Source organism: Akebia trifoliata, chromosome 4 (genome assembly GCF_017979445.1).
Source record: "Akebia trifoliata isolate Shusen 1 chromosome 4, ASM1797944v1, whole genome shotgun sequence".
In the NCBI taxonomy this organism is placed as follows: domain Eukaryota; kingdom Viridiplantae; phylum Streptophyta; class Magnoliopsida; order Ranunculales; family Lardizabalaceae; genus Akebia; species Akebia trifoliata.
In genome coordinates, this window is record NC_141378.1 from 36478768 (window position 1) to 36504064 (window position 25297).

General features: G+C 36.1%; 1 protein-coding gene across 1 annotated transcript; it reads right to left on the reverse strand.

Moving 5' to 3' along the window:
- Nucleotides 1–676: 676 nt before the first annotated feature.
- On the reverse strand, nucleotides 677–24123 carry LOC147404825 (putative E3 ubiquitin ligase SUD1). The gene is made up of 9 exons (XM_086440904.1): nucleotides 23727–24123; nucleotides 11164–11856; nucleotides 5826–6587; nucleotides 5533–5744; nucleotides 4951–5316; nucleotides 4019–4176; nucleotides 3772–3935; nucleotides 3214–3360; nucleotides 677–1397 (listed from the first exon to the last, which is right to left on the reverse strand). Exons 1-9 carry the CDS (start codon nucleotides 24009–24011, stop codon nucleotides 897–899), a joined length of 3288 nt encoding a protein of 1095 aa, XP_086297030.1. The 5' UTR covers nucleotides 24012–24123; the 3' UTR covers nucleotides 677–896.
- Nucleotides 24124–25297: the final 1174 nt, after the last annotated feature.

Here is a 25297-nt window from a genome sequence, read left to right on the forward strand (position 1 = left end):
GCCACAATACTGACATCCTCATGAGGTCAAATGGTTTGGTGAGATCAGGAAGGACTAAAACTGTTGTTGAGCACATTGCCTACTTGAGAGCTTGAAAGGCAATGTCAGCCAATGAGCTCCACACAAAGGAATCCTTTTAGTAATGCGGCCAAGGGTGCACAAGCACAAATTAATCCATAGAGCTGGACAAATTTGTGGTGGTATGGTATCCAGTAAGGCCTAAAAATACTAGCAGACATCGCAAACTTGAGAGTTGGCCAAGAGACATGGCCTTGAGACACTCTATAATAGTAGCAATAAATTGCCATTTAAATGTTTTAACGAGGATGTGTTGGGTTGAAGGGGTATTTTGGTAATTTTACAGAAAGTTGTTTTTCTTTTTTGACCGAAAGAGAATTGCTTCATAAGGTAGAATCCTTGACATAAAATGTTCTCTAGAGCACCAGAAAAGATAAGAATACTTGATAGAACGTAAGGTCACATCAAGCTATAAGCTCCTTATCTCTCGCTAAATTCAACATAAGAAAATCAAGTCTATATCTGCTATGTTATTTTCCCCCAAATACATGTGGAAAAGAAGTGGGCAGAAATGAGATAGATGCAAGGTCTTTGATACAGATAAAAATACTCCTTTCTTGCCAGGGAGTTCAGTTTTAAAGAACTTCTTTAATGCCTGTTTCTATAACACAAGATAATATATAATCTGCTTTGCTATAAACAATTGTATATTTCCAATGTCCATCCCCTTCCCCCTTCACTGGGGTGGGGAATGAGTGTCAAGTCTCAACAATAAAAGGAACTCGTTACCAAGCTCATGACACAACACAGCAATAATAAGAGTCACCTACAATTTCAGTGTGTGAACAATTACAACCCACAAAGCCCAGCAATGACGGTTATAAAACCTGCCCCTGGTTTTGGGGATTGCGTTGTCTGAGTCTGCCATCTGTTTCTTGCTCACGTTGGATTAAAATGTTGTCTGGCAGAGTTGCGTCTTGTGTCACGGCCTCATTGCCTTTGTCCACTCTGTCTTCACCAAAGTTATGAAGCCTCCGACCAATCAAATAGCGATCATCCCGTATGGAATTGTGGAGGTTTGTGAACCAGACATGGAATCTCTTGGCACAGTAACACAGTAAACTAAAGCTGAGGCAACCCAGCCAAGCAAACCTGTAGACGGCAGAGTTCACAATCAATGGATACCCAAGCACGGGGAACAACCCTCTTGCAAAAACATAGGGCACACAGAGAGCTGTCAGCAGCTTCATTAAGATTGGGATCACAATCTCCTGTAGCACCCAAAGCCCTCGTAGCCGGGAGAAGCCATCCTCTCTCACCCTCTCAAACTTTATTCGCCAACTTTCATCTACCAGAGGTGCCATGTGATCCAGCATAACCTATTTGAAAACAAAACAGATGATATTCATAGAATGAAAATCACATGCAAGATTACTTTCTGTATCCCAACTTGTATTCAAATCTTCCAAGTAAAATTAAGTAGTAAATATGTGGGGGAGGTCTTGTCCGAGATTCCACCTCATATGGACAAAAGACCAAATGGATTTTTCTTTTTGACGAGGATTATCTCCTAACCATGGAGAAATCAACCAATTCCAACATTTCTAGCCTTACTAAAAGTTGGAAAAATTGGACTAAATCCATTTGAATATTGAATAAAACTCCAAATTTGATATGATTAGAAGTTTCAGAAAGGGCTGATTTTTTGTGATTCCTGAAAAGCTTATCATGGTTCTTCTCTCCATCAGAACAATAGGACAGTTATGCAAACATGTTGAATGGATGAAATATAACCAATATCTAAACTCGTATCAATGTTGGCCCTTTAAAACTGTAATTTTCTCCCAACTCAACACATCTAGGGTAATAAAAAAATAAATCAGTCCTTCAGCATCACTTTTAGAACCTTAGAATGTGGCTTCCTCATTTCTCTGGTATACAGAATAAATGCACTCCCATTGTGATCGTGAAGCTTTTTTCCACTTCTCCCTCCAGAGATGGGCAATGTCCTATCGACTTACGATAATACTATTATTTAGGGAAATATTGTAATATATTTTTTATTATTGTGTTGAAAAGGGAACTTCAACCGTCCCTTTAGTAGCCTAAATCTAAAGAATTACCAAGCTACTTAATTGCAACCAACCAAATATTTACCCATTTGTCACTCCTCTTAGGAAGCACTCTTTTTCCGTTCAATTGTTAGGAAGTACTCTTTTTTTTTGTATATTTTTTTTATAGGTGCTAGGAAGTATTCTTATTCAATATGAAAAATGGCAAGGAACTTTACAGCAACATGTAATATTAAATATTTTAACTCAAATATAGAATTGCCAGTTACTTTACCTATCCATGTAGCTTTTTAATTAAGAAACAGGTACAACCTACTTCTGTACCGAAAACCAGGTCTGATACGTGTATGTGGTTGTGCGGATGGACGGGTGGTCTGATTTCCCTTGAATTTTCAACTTATGAAAACTCATTAAAGATTCAATATAAAATTACCAAATTGGCCCTAAACACTTATACTAACACCATAGGCTAATAAAATAGGAAAATAATCTCAAATACTCATCCTAAACACTAAAATAAATCCCTAAAACAAAAATCTAAATAAAAACTAAAATCTACTCTTTAAGATTTGATGTCCCCATCAGGACAATAATACCAAGTTTTTCCACAAAGTGGCTAATGATCATAGGAGAACAAACTTTATTGCAAACACTAAGAAGGTCTTGCGAAGGAGAGTGAGTAGGTATTCGTGGTTACATTAAGAAGTAGAACATTTGTCCCCCATATCTTCATAACAGGAAATAGTTCAAAATAACTTAAGAAGAGATCATTATCATGGATCAAAATATAGTATTATATCGGCTGACATGCACTGATTTTTGAACATTCAGATACACAATATTCTTGTAATTAGAATGTTTCGGTTGGCGCCATTTTGTAATGGAATGTTTCAGTTTGTATTGATGGGTGTCGGAATATTATGACCGAAACATTCGAAACAATCCAAAATCAGCCAAGAAAACAAAAAAACAAAAACACACACACACACACACACACTGGCATGTGCAACAGGTGCAGTAATGAGAATAATATGCCATCCTTGAATGAGACCATTGTGCGCATCAGATAGGTTAACTGCAATATTTTATTTAAAGCATAAATCAGAAAGATAAAACACTTTACCAATCTAGTCCAGATCTTCAGAAAGATAAGCCCCAGTGCCCAGTCCTGATACAAGAGAAAAACCGGGCTTTCATCGACTGGCACCCGCATTGGCACAATCACCAAAAGCTCAAAGAGCAGACCAATCAACACCGGGATGATAAATATCTGGAACAAAATGATCAAGATCAATAATCTAATGAAAGTAATAGGGTATTTTAGAAATATCCCCCTGTAAAATTGGTGATATTAGGTTTACCCCCTAGCAAAATGCAACATTAGGCTTACCCCCCTAGACCGTAAGTGAAGGTTGTGTTTTCTTGATGATTTAACGATGAAATTTTGATTTTGATTTTTTTTCAAAATGCTCTTTAAATACTTAAATTACTAAATCAAAATTTTAAAATATCAAAGCTTCACTGTTAAATCATCAAGAAAAAAACCACCTTGACTTACAGTCAAGAGGGGTAAACCTAATCTTGCATTTTACAATGGGGTAAACCTAACATCACCGATTTTAAATAATGCATGCTTGGTACTGACGTACTTTAAATGATCTCCAACGATGAATTTGCTTACCCAAATTGACAACAGTATGGAACTCTTGAACACAATGCCACACCACCTCCATATTTGGTTCAACAGAATTATTGCTCTCTGCGTTTTAACATGCTCAATACAATACCTCGCTCCAGCTACAACAGTCCATATGATGTAGCTTCCGATAATGAAAGCATACAGATCTAAAATAGGAAGTTGAAAATAAGTTAGTTTGCCTCATAACATTGAAATATCGATTAAAGACTAGTTTCTATAACCATATTACCATTACACTTGATCCCATGAGTTATGGGGAGAAGAGGAATGGTATTGAAGAGTGCACGTCCAAGAGATATGGGTACAACTATCAATGCTGAATTGAAGAGGAGCAAAGTCATCCATGCTAGCACTAACAACAGCACAATGCGAAGTACAAAACCATATCTGCAAAGTGTTGAACTCACAGGGTTAGATGGAAGGTTGGGAATGAGTTAACACAATACCAGATCATAGATTAAATGATTTTGCTAGGGACAAAGAAAGAACAAACAAGAGAAAATCACAAATCAAACTAAAAAATATAGGCCACATGATCCTCGCCAATTTAATAGTTTCGTATTGCAATAATATCATCCTTGGGATCTTGTAGCAGCAAGATTATTGGCAGAGTGGATCACTTTAGAGTAATCTGTCGTTCCAACCTTACTTACAATTACGAGGTTCTGAGCAAAAAATCATTGCATCATCATCAATGTTGAGTTTGTCGAGAAGAATATCATCACTGTTGTGATGAAATATAATAAGAAATTTAAAAAAATCCCTTTTATTCCAAAGATGCAACTCATGGTGATATGGATATATATAATAAAACACAACTGTAGGTCCCACAATTGCTACGGTTTTGTGGGGATAAACTTCCCATCTAACTACAGTTTTGAGTGGGGATAAGCATCCCATGGAGCTACAATTTTTGTGAGCCCCACTTTATTGCCTTTACTCTTCTCTTTCTAACTTTACTGTATCTCCTCTTTTACCCCCTTCAACCCACTTTATTATTTCTCATCTTTTACCCCTTTAACCTCAATTTTTTTAATAAAACCCCTACAAATTTATTTTATTTCCTGCTTTTACCCCATTAACCCCAAAGACGATGCCCGTGTCATAGACATGAGAGAACTCTAGTATACTAATAATACTAAACTAGTGCAAAATACTTACTCAGAATCAGCCTGTTCATCACCATCATAATCTTCTGCAACATCCAAGTTACCAGATGTACGAATGATTCTATTAGGATCTTCAGGGGCCACAAATGCTGCTAGAGCCTGATCTTGACGCACATCTCCACCTCGTACATCACGTAATCTATCCTGCCTTTCCACATTCCCTGTTTCCTGCCCTCCATTATCCTCAGGTCTGGGTAGTAAGAACTCGGTTAAGCCAAGTGCCCAACCAACTGCCGTAAACCATTGGCGGAGAAGGGCTTTAATTGTTGCCCGCAACTTAAAATGCTCAATTGCAAATGGAATGCAAATTTGAAAGAGTAGCATGTCCGCAGGAATCTCCGTAAATGGGTCAGACACTCTGCATCATGCTTCTAAATGTTATTAGCAGAAAAAATAAGTGATACAGAGAATTCTTTAACTAAATAGAAAAAAGAGCTTCTATTGCAACACAACTTTTGCTAATGCCAGTGATTTACATATGAATTGGGGTGGCATTAGCAAAAGTTAGTGTGGCAATAGAATCTCATTAAAAAAAAAATGCAACAATGGACAGAAGAACATGGAAGTGACTTACGAAATATCCAATGGAAAGATAGAAGGTGCCAGTCGCATGGCAAGTTTGACTGGTAAAAACACCAACATCACAATCAAGCTCCCGTAAACAGCGACAGACAATAAAACCCGGCGAGCATGCTTGTGCACCGGGTCATCAATAAGATCCCGAAAAGGATTGTAATTTGGATCAGCCGGGTCTCGAAGAAAGTACAAAACACCATTACGCAAAACCTATCAGAAGTAACTGAATATGATTAATGGGAAAATAAAAAAACCTGTCAAAGGAGATAAAATGGAATATAGAAACAATACCCCTCGAAGAAGGCTCACAAAAATGCTTATTTGTAACATGTATACGATGCCTACAATCCAATGTACCAAAGAGCTTGCCAAGGGAGAGGTTGAAAAGAATTCAACCCTTTGAGAAATTGTTTTTCCAAGCATCCTTATAGTACAAACATCAAGCCACCATCCACACATCAAAGGAAAAACCCCAAGTTCAATTACTAAAAGGAAAGCAACCTTAATCATAGTCATTAGATGTCTCATTGCAGCCACAAATTGCCTTATAAGGGAGGGAATCGCCTCTGCTATAGAAGCGATACCATAAAACCTCCCCATAGTCAAAGGTTCACCCCTAGTATAACGAATTAAAGCAACAACTCCAAGGTAGAGGAATACTAAAGAGAATATAAACATGTATCCGGCAGCGAGAGTGGTAATATCAGAAAGGCGTGAGGTTCCACCAGTCGTCCCATTCAACATATCGACTGAAAACGATTTGCCCATATTGTTAGAGACCTTGTCTAGATCGGTCATGTTTGCTTTCAAGGTCTCTGCAACAACTTCCACAATATGATCAAGCATACCATCTTTATGGCTTTCAGAGGACAAATTTGTCTTCAATGTGATATTTTCCAACGAAAGGGCTGACTCTGTAAATGGCATGACCGTTGACAACACTGGACTTGTAGCTGCTGATAAAAGCCAAGATAGGTAATGGAGGAGGATCCGACCTAATGAGAAGGGAACGAAAATTACAACACCAAGGAATATCATGTTGCTAGCCAGAACCTGCAAAGAAAGAGTGCCATCAAGAATATCGATGAGTCAACTCCACACAATAAATGGAACAACAAAACTATCACCAGTTCCATATGGTATTTCTACCTAGTTCTAGACACCTGTAAGTAGAAATAAATGATTAACTAGGAAAGGAACACCATTTGAATAACAAGAATAAATTCCACACAAAAGTAATAGCAATTTTTCAAGAATTGACCCCCGTGAAAAACTTAAGTAAAAATCATTACAAAATAAGATAAGATATATATACCCACAAGAGAATTCTTTTACATATCCTTATTTATGTTCTTTTATTTCTTTCATGTAGAATGGGTCTTCCTGAATTCAGTTATGACTCTTTTTGGGTGGACTCACAATATTTTCTCTAGCAAAGAAATATCATGTGGTATTTCTACCTAGTTTTAGACACCTGTAAGTAGAAATAATGATTAATTAGGAAAGGAACACCATTTGAATAACAAGAATAAATTCCACACAAAAGTAATAGCAATTTTTTAAGCATTGACCCCAGTGAAAAACTTAAGTATCAATTATCACAAAGTAAGATATGATATATATACCCACGAGAGAACTCTTTTACATATCCTTATTTATGTTCTTTTATTTCTTTCATGTAGAATGGGTCTTCCTGAATTCAGTTGTGACTCTTTTTGGGTGGACTCACAATATTTTTTCGAGCAAAGAAAGATACATGTGATATTTCCACCTAGTTCTAGGCACCTGTAAGTAGAAATAAATGATTAATTAGGAAAGGAACACCATTTGAATAACAAGAATAAATTCCACACAATAGCAATTTTTCAAGCATTGACACCAGTGAAAGTCTTAAGTATAAATTATTACAAAATAAGATATGATATATACCCACAAGAGAACTCTTTTACATATCCATATTTATGTTCTTTTATTTCTTTCATGTAGAATGGGTCTTCCTGAATTCAGTTATAACTCTTTTTGGGTGGACTCAAAATATTTTCTCTAGCAAAGAAAGATACATGTGGACCATTCTTCCGTTTGCAGTGTGTTGGAAGATATGGAGAGAGAAAAACAAGAGGGTGATTCAGGAAGAGGAAAAGTTTCCTTGAGAAATGAATCTGGAAAATTTGGGTTTGCTATTTTTCTGGATTAGAAGTTGAGGATGAGCTTAGCTTTCTCAGTTTCAGTTTTTGTGTAGGAGAATTGAGGACTTTAGTTGGGTGTTCTTGGCAGTTTATGGGCCCATCCAAGCCGCATGAAGATTCACATTTTTTGCCAAGTGCTTGATGATGGTTTAGGTGGAACAGGTAGTTGTGCCTTGGAGGTGACTTCAATCTCATTCGGTTTTTGTATGAGAAGCTTGGGGATGACTTCTCGTATGCGTAAGTTCGGAAATTTCGTAAATTGTAATAAGTTGGTTGACCTTTCATTGTCTGGGGGACAGGTTCATATGGTCTAACCACCAGGAAGATCTAATTATGAACAAGTTGGATCGTTTTTTGGTTTCTTTGGACTAGGAGGAGCACTATGGAGGTATCATTCAGAATTGGTGCCAAACAATGCATTGGATCACTATCCTATTTTTCTCAAGGCAGGAGAAGCTTCTAAGAGGCCTATTCCTTTTTGTTTTGAGAACATGTGGCTCCTTCACCCAAGTTTAAGGAGCTGATTCACTCTAGGTGGAATGAGTTGATGTTTATGGGGGCACCCAATGTTGTTTTTAGATTAAAGTTAAAGGAATTGAAGGAAAAGATCAAGTTGTGGAAATTGGACAGGTTTGGTTGGGTGGATTTGAAATTAAGGAGCTATTAGGTGAGATTGATGTGTATGATAGAATGGAGGAGACAGGGCGGCTAATAGGGAGAGGAAAGAAGTAGGAGGGAGAATTTAAGGGCTCAAGCCCAGAGGGTCGTAGTGACGAAGGTGAGCTGGGCAAAAATTCCGAATTAGATTGTTAAAGTAAGGGGATAATAACATGAGCTTTTTTCACTGTATGACAAATTGTCACAACCAGGCAAATTTCATCTATAAAATTAAGGTGAATGGTGATTGGAAAGTGGGAAACTATGAGGTGGCCCAGGAAGTTGTAGGCTTTCAGGAGCTTTATACAGAAGATCTTCAACCTAGGTCGTTGTTTGATCATCTCTACTATGACATTATTTGTTTAGACTATCAGTCGTGGTTAGAGAGACCTATAGAGGAGGGAAGAAGTTTGTGCAACTATGAATAGGATGGTGGGGGACAATGCTCTAGGTCCAAATGGATTTTCTATGGAATTTTTCAAAGAGTGTTGGGAAACAATCAAGAATGATCTGGTAGCTGTCGTGGATGTGTTATTTAGAGACAACTTCTTGGTTCATGGCCCAAATGCAAACTGTGACCCTTATCCCCAAAAAAGCGGTGTGCAAAAGATTTCGGATTTGAGACCTATTAGCTTTGGTTGGTTCAGTGTATAAGACTATTCCCAAGCTTTTAGCCTTCAGGATGAAAGTGGCAAAAAAAGGTATTATTGGGCCTTACCAAGGTGCTTTTGTGGAAGGTAGGCAAATCCGAGATGTGGTCCTACATGTAAATGAGTGCATTAATTCAACTAGAAAATCGAAGGTTTCGGGATTGGTGTACAAGATTGATCATGATAAGGCTTATGATCACATTAATTGGAGATTCTTGGAGTTCTTATTGCATAAAGATGGGTTTGGGGGAAAAGTGGATGAGATGGGTCATTAGGTGTGTGTCTACACCTTCCTTCCCGATGCTTGTCAATGGCTTTCCTAATGCTTTCTTTCGTAGCTCGAGGGGATTGAGGCAAGGGGATCCTCTATCTCTTTTTTTGTTCTTGGTGGTTATGGAAATGCTTGGGAAGATGTTGTCAAAGGTAGTATCTTGTGGTGAATTGTCCGACTTCACTATTGGGGACCAAGGTCCACTCGTATCACATTTACAGTTTGCCAATGATACCCTGACATTTTTGGATTTCTCATCAAGGCAACTCCATTTTTTTCAATGGGATTTTGTGTTGTTTTAGAGCTATATCAGGTGTCCCGATGAATTTGAAGAAGAGCTTGGTGTTTGGTGCTGGGAAGACTCTGGATATGGACTTGCAGGAGGCTTCAATGGGTTTCAAGGTGGGTCTCCTACCTTTTTCGTATTTGGGGCTTCCTATAGGACCAAAGGTATGTCGGACCCTTTCATTGAAAGATTTGGCAAAAGGGCCAACTTCTTCAAAGGCTCGACATTTAACCTTGACTAAGAGCCCGTTGGCAAAGCATTCTTAATTATTTTCTTTCCCTTTTCTCAATCCCTTGAGGGGGTAAAGAACAAATTGGATAAGTTGTGTAGAGAGTTCTTTAGACATGATAGAAAGGGAAGGAAGAAGTTCCATTAATGCGGAACACAAATCAAGTTAACGATTAAGGGTTCTGATGAAAATTTTGTAATTATTTAGGATTTCATTTAATTTGGTCTAGATTTATCGTTTTATCATTCATGATTATTTTATATTAGTTATTTTTTAGTTTTGAGTTGTTTTAGGGCTTTATTTTTATATTTTTGGGCTTATTTTCATGTTTTATTGACCCCTGGTCTTAATATAATATTTAGGGATAGTTTGGTAACTTTAGGATGTCTTTAATTTAAGTTATTAGGGTTGAAAAATTAGGAGAGAGAAAGTTACGAAAATTATTATTTTATTTGGTATTTTAGTTTTATTAGGACTCTTGGTTGATTTCTTTATTTATACATTGTATTAGGGTTTATCGATAGAGAATGAATGGAATAAATAAAATTACAGAAGTCTCTGTTTTCTTTTGAATGTTGGTGCATTCAATGTGATTTATGCTATGGAAATCATTGAGGTGATTCTAAGGTAAATATCAATTTTTTTTCTTTAATCATCATCTTCAATCCATCTTTTTCTACATTTTTTTGTTTAAATTTTAAAGATCAATAAACCATCCATAAAATCTGTATCTTGATTTTTTTTTTTTTAAGAATTCTTGATTCTTGATTTTTCTTTTTTAGTTTCTTGAATTCTTGATTCCTAAATTCTTGATTATTAATTCTTAATTCTTGATTCTTGAAACCTACAAATCTCAAAACCTGAAATCCTTATCCTCTCCCATTTTCTTTAACCCTTATTTCATTAATCCCTTTTCCAAATATACCCTATACTCTATTATCAAACCTTTTTTTCAAAAAAAAAAATATATATATATATATATATATCATAATTTTTCAAACCACCTTTTTTCATCTTCTTTCTTCATCGTCCTGCATCATCCACTTGGTGATGTGGACTCGTATTTGTTTGCCGAAGTTTCAGGGAGGGTTTTTGGATAAAAAATTTTAACTCTGTGAATTCAGCAGTTTTGGCTAAGTCACTTTGGAAGTTTGGAGAGGAAGAAGAGAGCTTATGGAGGAAGTTTATTGTTAAAAGACCTCCCTTCTTTTCTTTCATTAATGGAAACTTTCTTTGCCCATCCAAAACAAAAAAAAAGAGTCATTTAGAACTGATCAAGAAATATGAAGGGAAAAAACATAACAGCAGAAGCTAAAACAAAATAAATAACAAAAAAGGAAAGAGACTTACAGTAAAAGCATTTTCAACCAGGTGAAAGACAGGCCCTTGCATACCAACAAGCTCATCAAAGGGAACATCTTCTGCACCATCTGCATCATCTAGGCCATCAAACATCTGTTCAACATGTGCCTCAAGACGTGCCGCCTGCATTTCCAACCTAGCCGCGACATTCTCCGCATTTCTTCTAATTATTTGACCAGCTCCACCAATCCCTTGCCCTCCACCACCATCTTCACCATTTACATCACCACCATGAATTCTATTAGCTGGAACAGGAGCCCTTCTTGCAGCACGAGCACCATTTCTGTCGCCTTCGTCTTCTCTATCCACATCTTGACCTCCAATCTCTCGTAGATGTCTAAAATAATCCCTTAAAGAAGTCGCTCCAAGAAAAATGAAAACAATACTAGCAGAAAGTAGAAACCCGTGCAAACAATCGGTAAGAATCATGGTAGTTGACATATGACTTAGAAATAGTTTTTGGGCTTCTCCAAGACTCCTCACGAAAGCCAATCTCCAGATCCAAAATGTAATAAAGGGTATTATTAGGAGCCAGACGGAAAGAACAAATGCAAGGCGTATAAAGAACTGAAGAATGTGGCATGCTTTCATTGACATCCCAACCACAAATTCCTGGAAAGGAAGCCTTGCTGGAGCATTATCGGCATAAACAGGAGAGAAAGAAAATGCATGTTTACAAACCTGCAATGAACCTCAAGGGCATTAATAGAAGCTTATGAGGATCATAGAGAGAACAATGAAAAAATAACAAGAGATAGCAGCAACAGTTTTAGAATATAATCAAATCAAGCGTAGTCTTAGAATTCGTTGGTCTTAGCCACGGCATCTTGTATGGACCATGGAGTAGCTGCGGTTCGTTCTTTTGAAAACATTTTTCTTAAAGAAAGTGACTCCTAAAGGTCAAACCAAATAGATTTGAGTAAGGAGATTCGATTAAAGAGTGAGGAAGGTGTTAGGTACCCCACTCTCCCCATCAAAATGATGGTTACTTATGAACTTGGCCATTTTAAATTTTTTGAATTTGAGATGGTATAGAGTAGAATTTGGACAAAATGTAAGTTCAATGCGAGAACCATGTTGATTTTTGAAACAAGTCTTAGGTTGATCCCACGGAAAAGTGTTTTGAATGCAAACAAAAATTTTGACATTCTTGAACCTAAATGCATGAAAATTTCCACAATCTGGGTTTTCGATACATTGGTGAAAATCATTATTAAAATTTGATCAAATCAACTCCAATTAGAGAGACTTTGGAGTCCTAGTTCGAGAGTTACAGGTTTGTGAAACTGTTGTCCCAGCTTTCTATCAGCATAGACACATGCCTCTTCTTTACGCTATAGCTCTCAAACTACTCCAAAGATTTCGCTGCCCTTTTGTGGGTAGAAAGTGAACTTCAAGATGGTTCTTCTCCAATTGGAATCAACTTGAATTTAGTCTGTTTTTTCGGGTTTATCTACTTTTTTGACAACAATATGCCATGAGTGTGAGAAATGTGTTATGTGGTGAAAATGCAAGAAAATGAAGCATAAATGATGTTATTTATGAGACAAATGATTTGATAAAGGCAAAAGAGAAAATAGTTTCACAGAAGAGTCTCCTCTTAACTTTTTGCCTTATGAATGCAAATTTTTCACATGATGGGATTTTTTATGTTGGCAAGCAAAGATGCCAATTTCTAGAACGAGATCCCCCGGTCTACTCATCTTGCTTTTAATGCATGAATTTTATGAAAAACATAGGTTCTAGTTCTAGGGTACCCATCCTCCATCTTCTTCCGGGTCCATTGCTCGGAGGCCATTCCAAACAAGGCTTGATCAATTGATTTAGATGAAATTGAGGGGTGGTTTGCACACATAACTTCTAAGTTATCAAAAGAAAATGAGAGGATTAGAAGGAGAAATTCGTAAGACAGAATGCTTAGATTACACTATACATTACTTTTATTACCTTGAACTTCTTCTTCAATGACGAGAGAGAGAGAGAGAGAGAGAATTTAAGAGGGTGAGGAAAAAGATGAAAACTTTTCAGAGTTTCAAGGCTAAAGGATTGCTTGTTGAAAGTCTTGGGAATTCCCCTTTATTTATGGGCTTTTAAGAAGGCCTTGGGAATATATTGATCCACAAATCACAAGTTATACTTAATTTGAATTAAACCAAGAGTGTGGATTTAAAATACCCTCAAACAAAAGGGTCTTGATGGTAATTTACCACTATATGTCTCTTATCAATTAAGATAATCAAAGGATAAAATGGTAAATACCCATCAAGATCTTGCTAGAGCTTCTTTGAGGGCTTAAAAGTCCAATTGATTAATTCCCAAACTAGCCTAAGATCTCTTTTTATTTGCATTGGACAGCAAGTCTTTATTGAAGAATTTTCAACGAGGGTGAGGGTAAAAAAACAAGTCCTAACATATGTGCATAGGTGGACTTGAAGTTAAACAACGTAAAGAGGTTAGGGTGGTAAAAATACCTCTAAGATAGTTTATTTTGCTGTTCAAAAATGAATTAGAAAATGCCACATGTTTTAATTATAACAAACTCAAGCCTTAAAGGCCAAGTGGCTGGTGGGGAATAGAGATCTTAACAGAAATATATTGAATCCAATTCAGTGAGTAGGACTATTGGTCCGATACAATGAGTCGGAACAAACAAAACCCCCTAGTGGACTACAAGCTCTTTGATTTAATCTTGCCTTGAGTTTGGACAATTTATGGTGTCTACAACTGTCCCTCTTTGCAGGAGGTGCTTGAAGGGAACTGCAAAGAATAGAGGAACCCTTAACTATCCAAACAAAGGAATGTTCTGCCAATTTATACAGTTTGATGATATTTCGAGCACTTGATGCTAGACGGTTGTAAAAGAAAAACAATCTTCCCAAGCTTTGAGTTTGATAAGGAACAGATCAATTTGGGTTCATGGTTCTTCAACACGAGGCTAATTTAGGATACCTGTGAATTTGTAATTTGTAAAAAAAGGTGAGTGATGCTTTCAATTTCCCTTGGTTGTGTTTGTTGATGTTGCATTTCGTTAACTACACTTAGATATAAAATTGTTGGCTTAGTGGGCCACTATTGCTTTGTGGCTCACAAATTTGGATTTGCTACAAAATTTAATAAATGAGTATCATGGACGGACGATGGCAACCCCTTATGACCCAAGGGTCGGACCAAAAGTCCAACTCATTGTATTGGACCCAAGATATTTCTATTAAGATTTATGGTCCCTACCAGCTACTTGGCCTCCAAAGCTTGAGTTTGTTATTATTAAAACATGTGGCATTCTCTTTTCCGTTTTTGAGCAGCAAAATAAAATATCTTAGAGGTGTTTTTACCACCCTAACCTATTTGTTTTGTTTAATCTCAAGTCCACTCATGCACATGGGCTAGGACTTTACTTTTTAGCCCCCACCTTCGTTGAAAATTCTTTAGTAAAGACTTATTTTTCAATGTAAATAAAAAAAGATTCTATGCTAGTTTGGGAATTAATCAATTAGACTTTTAAGCCCTCAAAAAAGCTCTAGAAAGATCTTGATAAGCATTCACTCTATCCCTTCATTATCTTCATTGATAAGAGACAAATAGTGGTAAATTACCATCAAGACCCCTTTGTTGGGGGGTATTTTAAGTCCTCACTCTTGCTTTAATTGAAATTAAGTGCAACGTGTGATGTGTGGACCATTATATCCACAAAACCTTCTTAAAAGCCTATAAATAGAAGGGTTTGCCAAAGCTTTCAACCAGCAATCCCTTTTTTTTTCTAGGTAAAACAACATATTTAAAAGGAGGTCGAGGTGAACATCACAAAAATAAACAAAAACTACAAACAAAAAAAAAAACATAAAAAGAAAGCTAAACATCACACTTAAGAGTCCCACTTAAAAACAAACTCCTCAAAGAAAACCCCTCTAAAAGACACATCCAACTTGTACCAATAAAACAAAAAACCTAAGATCATCTCGTGCAACGAGCTCTCCACACCCGAGAAAATTCTCCCATTTCTCTCTTTTCAAATACTTCAGTAATAACAAAATGAAGTAAAGCCCAGAGACTTCTTTTCCTTCCAATGAACAGATTAAAACTCCAAGTGAATAACAATTTTTTTGTGGAAGCGGGGAGAACCCAACAAACATTGAACAGGCCCCAAAAATGATACAAAACTTTTGAAACCAAAGAACAATGTAAAAGAAACTAATCAACAGACTCCCTACTATTCTTGCACAAGGGACAAAATAAAGAGTAATGACGCCTCTAGCAATAAGGTGATTTAAGGTTAAAAGTTTATTGGAAACCGTTAACCAAGCAAAAAATTGAGATTTTTTATGTAATTTTAGAACCCCAAATGAATTTATAAGGAAATGAAGCTAAAGTTTGGGGTTCTTGAGTAACCCGAAAAGAACTTCCGAGAACCTTTCCTCCTGGTTACCAGTCCATTCCCAATTGTCACTCCCTAATGGATCCAAGCACTGAAGGTCTAGAATCGCAAATAGGTCGGCTAGCTCCTGAATTTCCCAATCATTAAGAGACCTTCTAAGACCTAAATCCCAAGAGGTACTGCTCCTCGAGTGGTTCAAGACAACTGAAACGGCTTTCTCTTTTTAGAGGAGAGCTTGTAAATCTTGGGAAATTGTCGAGATAAAGCCATCTCACCACACCAAATGTCCTCCCAGAACCGAACACAATCCCCAAATCCCACTTTAAAAACAATTATCTACTTATGAAACTCTTGATACCCTTTTGTGATTCCTTTCCACACACTACACCCAAACGTAGTTTTCACATCCCCACTCTCGCACCCTAGCCTCTTCTCCCCAAATTTAACCTTAATGACTTCCCTCCACAAACTATTATTCTCCTTCCCAAACCTCCAAAACCACTTTACCCAGCAAGGCTTTGTTGGAAATCCTGAAACCCTTTATTCCTAAACCTCCTACCTTTTTAGGAGCATAAAACACTTTCCAATTGACTAGATTATATTTCCTTTTCCCCCCTTTATCGTTCCAAAGAAACTCCTTGACCATCCTTTCTAGCTTTGTCTCTACATTTTTTGGAATGGAAAGACAAGTAGTACACTGGAATGCTTTCCAAAGTACTCCTTATGAGAATTAACTTTCCTCCTTTTGACAAATACTTTGCTTTCCAAGACATCAACCTTTTTGCCATTCTTTCAAGAATCAGTTTCCAAATTTTCTTACTTCTATAAACAGCCCCAAAAGAAAGATCTAAATAGGAAGAAGGAAAAGACTCCACTTGACACCCAAACATTGCTGCCCATTAATGAATCTGCGGGACCAAAGCCACCCCCAAGAATTTGCTTTTCCTAAAATTGATCTAAAGCTTTGACATCAATTTAAAGCTAAAGAGAATACCCCTCAAAAAGCACACTTGATCAGTCGAGGCTCCCAAGAATGCGAATGTCATCTGCAAACTGAAGATGGGTAACCTTAGGATCCCCTATTGAAGCCCAAAACCATCCAACTCCCCTATCAACGTCGTTCTCTTAAACAATCTACTCAAGGCCTCACCCTCGAAGACAAATAAAAACGGAGACAACGGATCCCTTTGTCTCAAACCCCTCGAACTCCTAAAATGACTAGTCAGGTTCCCATTGACCAAAGTTGAGAACAAAGCAAACAAAATGCATTTCATGATCCACCTAATCCATTTGTCTCCAAAGCCCAAACGTTGCATCAAATACTTTAGAAAACTCCAGTTCACATGATCATAAGCTTTCTGGATATCAATCTTATACACAAAACCCGGGACACCCATTCTCAATATCGAATCAATCAACTCATTTATAACTAACACTTCGGCAATGATTTTGTAGGTGGAATTAAGCGAGTTAATCGGTCTGAAATCTCCCAAATCTTCAGCCCCTTCTTCAGAATCAAGACCACAAACGAATTATTTAACCCAAAGTCCAAAAAACAATCCCTTAGCCTTAAAACTCTAAAAAAAAAACTCATCTCATTCTCTCACTTTCTTGAACTCTCTACCTCTCTCAAGTCTTTGAATAAGACAAAAAAAAAAATTTCAAGACAATAAAAGTATTGTCTAGTGTAATCTAGGCATCTTTTATAGGGAATTTCTCTTTTTAATCATTTCATTTTCTTTACATAACATAGAAGTCTTATTTGTAACCCCCCCCCCCCCAACCCCAACTCCATCCAAATCAGATAGTCAAGCCTTTCTTGGGGATGACCTTCGAACAATGGACATGGAAAATGATGGATGAAGGATATTCTAGATCCAAAACCTATGCTTTTTCCATAAAATTCATCCATTAAAGGCAAAATGAGCATACCAGGGATCTCTTTCTAGAGATAGGCACATTTCCTTTGCCAAAATAAAAAACCTACCATGTGGGAAATTTACATCCATTTTGCATAAAGGCGAGAAGCTAAGAGGAGGCTTTTCTACGAGACTACCTTCTCTATCACCTCTGCCAAATCATTTCTCTCATAAATAACATCATTCATACTTCATTTTCTTGCATTTCCACCACATAAAACATTTTTCACATTAATGTGATTATGTTACTAAAAACAGTGGATAAACCTGAAACAGTGAGCTAACTTGGGATAGATGGTTCTCCCACTTGAGAAAAGCTTTCGAGTTGATTCCAATTGGAAAAAGACCATCTTGAAATTAACTTTTACCCACCAAATGGCAGAGGAATCTATCAAGTAATTTAGGAGATATAACCTGAGAAGAGGTAATAACTCTCAAAACAAGACTCCATGTGTCCGTATCAATACAAAGTTGGGGACAACAGCTTCCCAAGACTATAACTCTCAAAACAGGACTCCAGATGGGTTGGTTCTTTTTCTAATTGAACCGCCTTGAAGTCTAGTTCATCACAGTAAAACAATCTCTCCAATTGGAATTGTTTTGCTTGGGTTTTGACAATGATTTCTACTCATGTGTCAAAAATCCAGATTGCAAAAATTTTCGTGCATTTAGGTTTTCAAGCATGTCACACTTTGCATTTGCATTCAAAACACATTTTCATGTGCTTCCCTTTCTATTGAGGTTAAAATAAAATTGTCCAAAGGTTCCTTGTACCAATGAGATCAACTTAAGACTTGTTTTGAAATCAAGATGGTTCTCACATAGAACCTACATTTTGTCCAAACTCTACTCCAAATATAATCTCAAGTTTTCAAAATCTTTTAAAATGGCCAAGTTCTTAGGTAACCATCATTTTGATGGGTAGAGTGGGGTTTCTAACACCTTCCCTACTCTTCAACCGAATCCCCTTACCCAAATCTCTTTAGATAACCTTTAAGAGTCATTTTCTTTATAAAAATTGTTTTCAAAAGAAATTTCTATTTTGGGTGGTCAAAAACACCCCAAAAAACTCAGGAATGATGGTGACTCCCGAACCCTAGTAGTTTGAATTTTCTTGAATGAAGATTTTATATCTACACAAGTTATTTAACCTTTTAGCACAATTTAACTTCATTATTTGCCTTCTTTACTACCAATCAATAGTTTATGCATAACATATATATATAGGGAGTTACTATTTCCATGCATCCATTTATATGTCGATGGACATGAAATGCATTTGCAATTAACCATTTTATACACCTTTCACTAGAGAAGCTTATCTATTTGTGTCTCTTTTTTTTATGAATGAAAATTTTATTGAAAGGAGAACAAGGCAACCTTCAAAAAGATACAAAAGATACTTGGTATCACTACAAACAGTTTCCCATTTAAACATGAAATCCTCAAAAAACAGCCCTCTAAACTCCCTAAAATGTTTACACCAAAAAAAAAAACACCAAGCCAAGAACACTCAAAAATAGATCTTGAGTCAAATTTTCTTTCCCTTCAAAGGTTCTCTCATTCCACTCTTTCAAAAGGCCCCAACAAATAGCAAAGGGAACAATTTTCCACGAATCCTTCTCCTGCTAGGAAAACTTGATGGACTCCAACATGATAAAAGAGAGAACTGATTGAGGCTGGCACCAAACTATTTTAAACAAGGAAAAGAAATGAAACCAAAGAATAGTCGTTGACTTGCAATGAACAAGCAAATGATCCATAGACTCCTCACTCACCTTACACAAGCAAAAAAGGTCAACAAGATACATGCCCCTCAATCTAAGGAACTCGACTATAGGGAGTCTGTTCAAAGTTGCCAACCACGTGAAAAAATATACTTTGGTAGGGATAAGATTTCAAATAGAAAAATAAAAATAAAAAGTGGGAGGTTGAGAAATCGTGGAGGGTAGGGAGAGATTGAGTGAGAATGAGAAAAGAAGATAGATGAGCGAAATTGTTGGAATAAGAGAGAAACTTAGGGAAGAAAATTTGTTGGAAATAGGGAGAGACATGGGAAAAGGGGAAGAAAGGAAAAAAGTAAAGAGATAAATAAGAAGAGGATAGAGAAAATTGTAGGCAAATATGGTACATGAGAAATATGGATAGAATCTCTCTCAAGATTTCTTTTTTTCTTGTTTTTTTAACCCTGGTCTTTTGTAAAAAAATTCCTCCACCTTTTTGATCTTTTATTACACCAAAAATCCATCTTTCTTTCACTTTGAGCCTCCTAAACATACAACAATAATAATTAGCCAATTAATCTCAAATAACCAAATTAATATTACAAAATGACCATAAATTAAGGGAATCGTTTGTCATTATTTTTTTGATCGTTTGTCATTATATGTACTTATTAGTCTAAAACATCACCAATAAGGAGCAACTTACTCTTCCTCAAGTTAATAAGAAGGCTCGAAACCGTCTCAAAATAGAACAAAAAGCCCCGAAGTACGCACACCTCACTTGTTGACACATCAAGAAACAGGAGGGTGTCATCAGCAAATTGCAAGTGAGAGATCTTTGGCCCTTCTCCCCAACCCCAAAACCTCTTAGAGCCCCAATACTTGTAGCTCTTAAGATCATTCTCACTAAAGCTTCCAGCACAATGTTAAATAGGAAGGGAGATAGAGGATCTCCTTGCCTAATGATGCAAGACAATGAGGGAAGAAGAGGATAATAGGGGGGGCGGGGGGGGGGGTTAAGGAATCTGATTTGGGTGATTTTGGAATTTGGTTTTGGATTTAGGCGACAATAGGGTAACCCAAAAGGATTTGGATCCTAGAGTTTAATTTTGACATTTAGCAATTATGACCACAATCCCAATGGACAAAAAATGCAAAATTTTACTATTACGATATTTTGGTTGGGATTAGATTAAGATTAAAATAAAATGGGTTTCAAGAAATCAAGATTCAAAACTTTAAAAATTCAAGAAAATCAAGAACAAGGACTAAAAGAAAATCAAGAAAAGAAGATTCTTAATGTATTTAAGATTTCAAGAAAATCAAGAAACAATAATAAAAAAAATGGAAAGATGAGAAGATGATGGAAAAGATAAAACCTTGGAATCACACTAAGAATTTCTTCGAATCACAACAAGAATGGTAGAGAACTCACATCACTCCATGAAAGAAACTTATGCTTTATTCATCAAAATTCTTTGTTAAAAAAAAATCCTAATACAATCTATATATAAAGAAAATAAAGTCAAGAATCCTAATCAAACAAAAATACCAAAAAAATAACCTAATTTTTATAACTTTCTGTCTCCTAATTTTTCAACCCTAATAAACTTAAATAAAAAACAAATAAAAGGTACTAAATTGTCCCTAAATATTATAATAAGACCATGGGCTAATAAAACTTCAAAATAAGCCCAAAAAATATAAAATTATAACCCTAAAATAGATGTCTAAAAAAAACTAAAATAAGCTCTTCAAGATTTGACAACCCCATCACCTTAACTCACGAGAGCTTTTAAAATAACCAACAGGGGAGCCATTAACCAAAATGGAGGAGGCTGAGGAGACACAACTAATGATCCAAAAAATCCACTTTTCACCAAACCTCATTCGTTACATCAGATACCACAGAAAATTCCAATTCACATGATCATAAGTCATTTCAATATCAATTTTACATACTACTCCAAGCCTCCCATCTCTTCTCCTTGAATCAATGCATTCATTCCCTATCAAAATCTCATTTGGGATCTACCTTCCCTCAATGAATGCCCCTTGTACTTGACCAATTATCTTGAGAATCACCAATTTCAATCTAGAGTCAAGAACCTTTGAAAAAAATTATACATCGAGCATACCAGGCTAATGGATATGAAGTCACTCAACTCGTCAGCTCCTTCCTTTGGGATTAAGGATATGAAAGTGGTATTAGAACTATGATCTAGGAAACACCTCTCGCGAAAAATTTACAAAAAGTCAACGAAAAACTAATCCAGCCCTAGGGCTATCACCACATACTCTCAATGGGAAGCGTGCTTATGATATTTGATGCGAGATGCCAATTGATTCAGAAAATAATTGCAAATAATCCTATCATATTGGGAATTGAATATTTATATGAACTTCAAATGAGGAAATTCCATTTTCCTTTGTGGGCTATATAAAGTGTGATTTTGGATAAAGCAAATTCCATTTAGATCTTATATATATTTTACTTTTGAAAATGTAATTTTTTTGGGTCCACATAAAAATCATACAATTCAATATCTATAATTCCCTTGTCATACGAGTTATTTTAGACAACACATGTTTTTTATTCAATTCAAAACTTTATTTTAGGTAGGGAATTACTTGCTAGGCTGTCAAGCTCAAACTTTCATATTTTTGCAAATTGACCAATAGTCAGTGACATGTGTGTTACGTTTTTGGAGACCAATTTGCAAGGAGTTGTTTTTGGAGGTATATCTAGTGAGGACTTTTGCTTATGACCTCAAAAGATTTTTGGATATAGTTAGTATATATTTTTCGTTTGTAGAGTAGGTGTTGGATTTACATATAGAAAAAAAAAAAAAAAGAGTGGTCTAGTAAGCTATGTAAAATCACATGGTTTGACCTGAGGAAATGTGGTGTGAGTGTATATATAGGGTCAGGATCAAGGGAGATATGTAAAAACAATGTAATAATAAAACAAATTCAAATATGAGTTTGAGGTTTTGGATTGAACTGATTTTTTGTGATGATGATCTCTATGATGAGAAGATCATCCTAAAAAAAATCAGTCCAATCTGAAACTTCTAACCCCATCAAAAGTGATTTAGAATGTGGACCGTCGATTTTTTATCAATAATTTGTAAATCACTTTTGATGGGTTTAAAAGTTTCAGATTGAGCTGATTTTTTGTGAGGATGATCTTCTCAACATAGAGAACATCCTCAAAGCTTGGGGCGTAACAATAGAACATATAAAAAACCAAATCAACAAGAAGTGATCTTAGAATTCGCAAAGTCCAAAATGAGCCATCTTGTATGGATCTCCCCCTATTCAATAAGCATACTTGTGGTTCTAGCACATGGTACCTGCTACAAGAGAGAGACTGTAATTATTAAGCACTTCTGGCTTCAGCTAACAGGATGGCAGATGGAGAAGGTATGATTTTAGGGAAATCCTATCGTAGGAAGTTACTAAAAGGAGGTCCATTTAGTGTGTCACTTATGTGTTGGTAACCTTAAAAGAATAGGTTTACTTGTTGGAAACACCAAAAATACCAATCCCTCATCAGCTGTGCGGTTTCAATTTGGGGTTGTTCCACCATGGATGCCAAATCAAAAATGTTTTTAACTTCCACTTTTCTTTTCTTTTTTGCTATCCTTCTATCCATTCTCTTTCCCTTATAATCTTATTTCTCTTTTTTTGCATTTTTTTTATTTTCTAGTTCTTTATTTTCTTGAATTCTTGATTTTTGGGTTCTTGAAACCCCCAAACCTATTTGTTTTGTTTTCTTCATCCTAAATTTTTTTACCATATAAACCTATACCCCTAACCGTAATTGCAAAACATTTTAATTAAACCCCGCAGCCAAACCCTTTTGGGTTTACCCCAAACATTTAAAGTGACCCTATTGTAGCCCAAATCCTTAGCTCTATCCCAAACCAGATTCCCTAGCTCTGTAATCTTGTGGAAAGAAAGGAATGGACGCATTTCAAAGGAAAGGAGCATTTACCTCGGGATATCATCATGTGTATTAGGTTTGATTGTCTAGAGTACGAATTTGGAGACCCTCAAAAACTCCACATTCCTATTGGTACACGTGTGTTGAAGGTCCCCTACATAGGTAAACGTGAGTATTTTTGTAAATTTGGAATGCCCTTCGGTGCACATGGACCAATAGGAATGTGGAGTCTTTGAGGGTCTCCAAAAACGCACCCAATTTTCTACTGGTGCAAACAATTCAAAGAGTTTACAGACTTCTTCTTTAAGGATTTTATGTGTAGTTTGTAAGGGTGATCTTTTCTTTGTTCTAGCTGTTCTCTAGAGGACATCTTTTCCTCTTTATCAATAATTTTATTTTCTAATTAAAAAAGCCAACAAAATAACAAAACAAATTCTTCCCAACAATATTTCCACAATTATAAAGACTTAAGGCGATTTCACAAAATAACAAAACAACCCGACAGACAAATACCTTAAATTTCAACAAATAAAGAACAACGCATCAAGAATTCAAAGATCAAAGATCAAATTATAGGAAAAAAGTACCTCGCATTGTCGAGCATTGCTGTGATTGAGCCACTGAAGGAGACAATCCTGGTGAACGAATTTGATACTTCCGCTGCAAGCGCATGGATAGCGAAGAGGGTTGTCTGCATCGCCAGTGTTACGGCAAATCCTGCACACATCCTCTTCATCCTCCTCTTCAGAGACGATGTTGTTGTTGCTGGAAGGACTACGAGAGGACGAAGAACCTCCAACGCTATCGACCGAAATGTTGTTGTTAACCCTCTCATCCTCAGGAGTGGTCGAGGGTTCAACTGCAATTTCCATCGCCAAGCCACGAAACGAAGCACAATTAGGGCCTTTTTCCCCTTTTTAAGTCTCCGCCTTTGGTTGTATCTCTCGAGTTTCAACTCTCAACCCATTTTTAAGCTTTGGTTGTATCTCTCGAGTTTCAACTCTCAACCCATTTTTAAGCTATCTCCCATTTAATTCTCGGAAAATTCACGAAATTTTCGGTTTTTTTTTTTTTAAAGTACAAAGAGTGGGTCTATTTGCACACATCGAAATGGCTCATTTCACCCACTTGCTTGTTATACCCACTTAACTTTTCACATACCTAATAATCTATTTTAACCTCTATTGCTTATTATTCATATCTAAAAGTAAGAATCATTTTTTTATCACAGTCTTTCTTAATTTTTCCTTTTCTTTTTTGTATCTTGAAAATTTTCAATGAGAATTTTAAGCTTTGACCTTACTTATTTTTCTCACCTCAACACTTCCAATAGAATTGAAGTTATTCATGAGAAAGTTATGTTTAATACTTAACAAATATATTTTGTAAGATTTAATGGGCACCTACTGAATCGGTTTTACAATAATTAGTATAAAATGTTGTTTGATAGGTACTTATCGAACTTGTTTGGAAATATTCGGTAGGTACCTATTGAATTTGCTAAAACAAGTTTGGTTTAAACCTACCGAATAGAACTGTCAAAAAATCTTCGAGTTCTTCGATTCAAAATTGTTATTTTAAGATTTTAATAATGCTTTTTTCGTCTTCCTTAATAATTAAATGCAATATATATATATATATATATATATATATATATATATATATATATATATATATATATATATATATATATATATATATAGGGTCAGGTTCAAACGACAACCATTTTAACACACATATAGACAACGTGTTTTGTCTTATATGGGCAAAAATGTTTGGAATGGGCTGATTTTTTGTGAGGATGATCTCTGTGGTGAGGAGATCATCCTGGCAAAAAATCAGCTCATTATGAAACTTCTAGACCGTCCAATTTTTGTTGAAAAATTATAGACCGTCAAATTTTTGTAAATCAATTTTGATGGGGTTACAAGTTTTGGAATGGGATGATTTTTTGCCAGGATGAACCCCTCATCACAGAGATCATCCTCACAAAAAATCAGCCCATTCCAAACATTTTTGCCCATATAAGACAAACACGTTGTCTATATGTGTGTCGCAATGTGTGTTGCAGGAACCCGACCCATATATATATATATAAATATTCAAAAAAAAAAAAAACTTGGAAAAAAAAACCTAATATTCATTGATTCAACCTTTC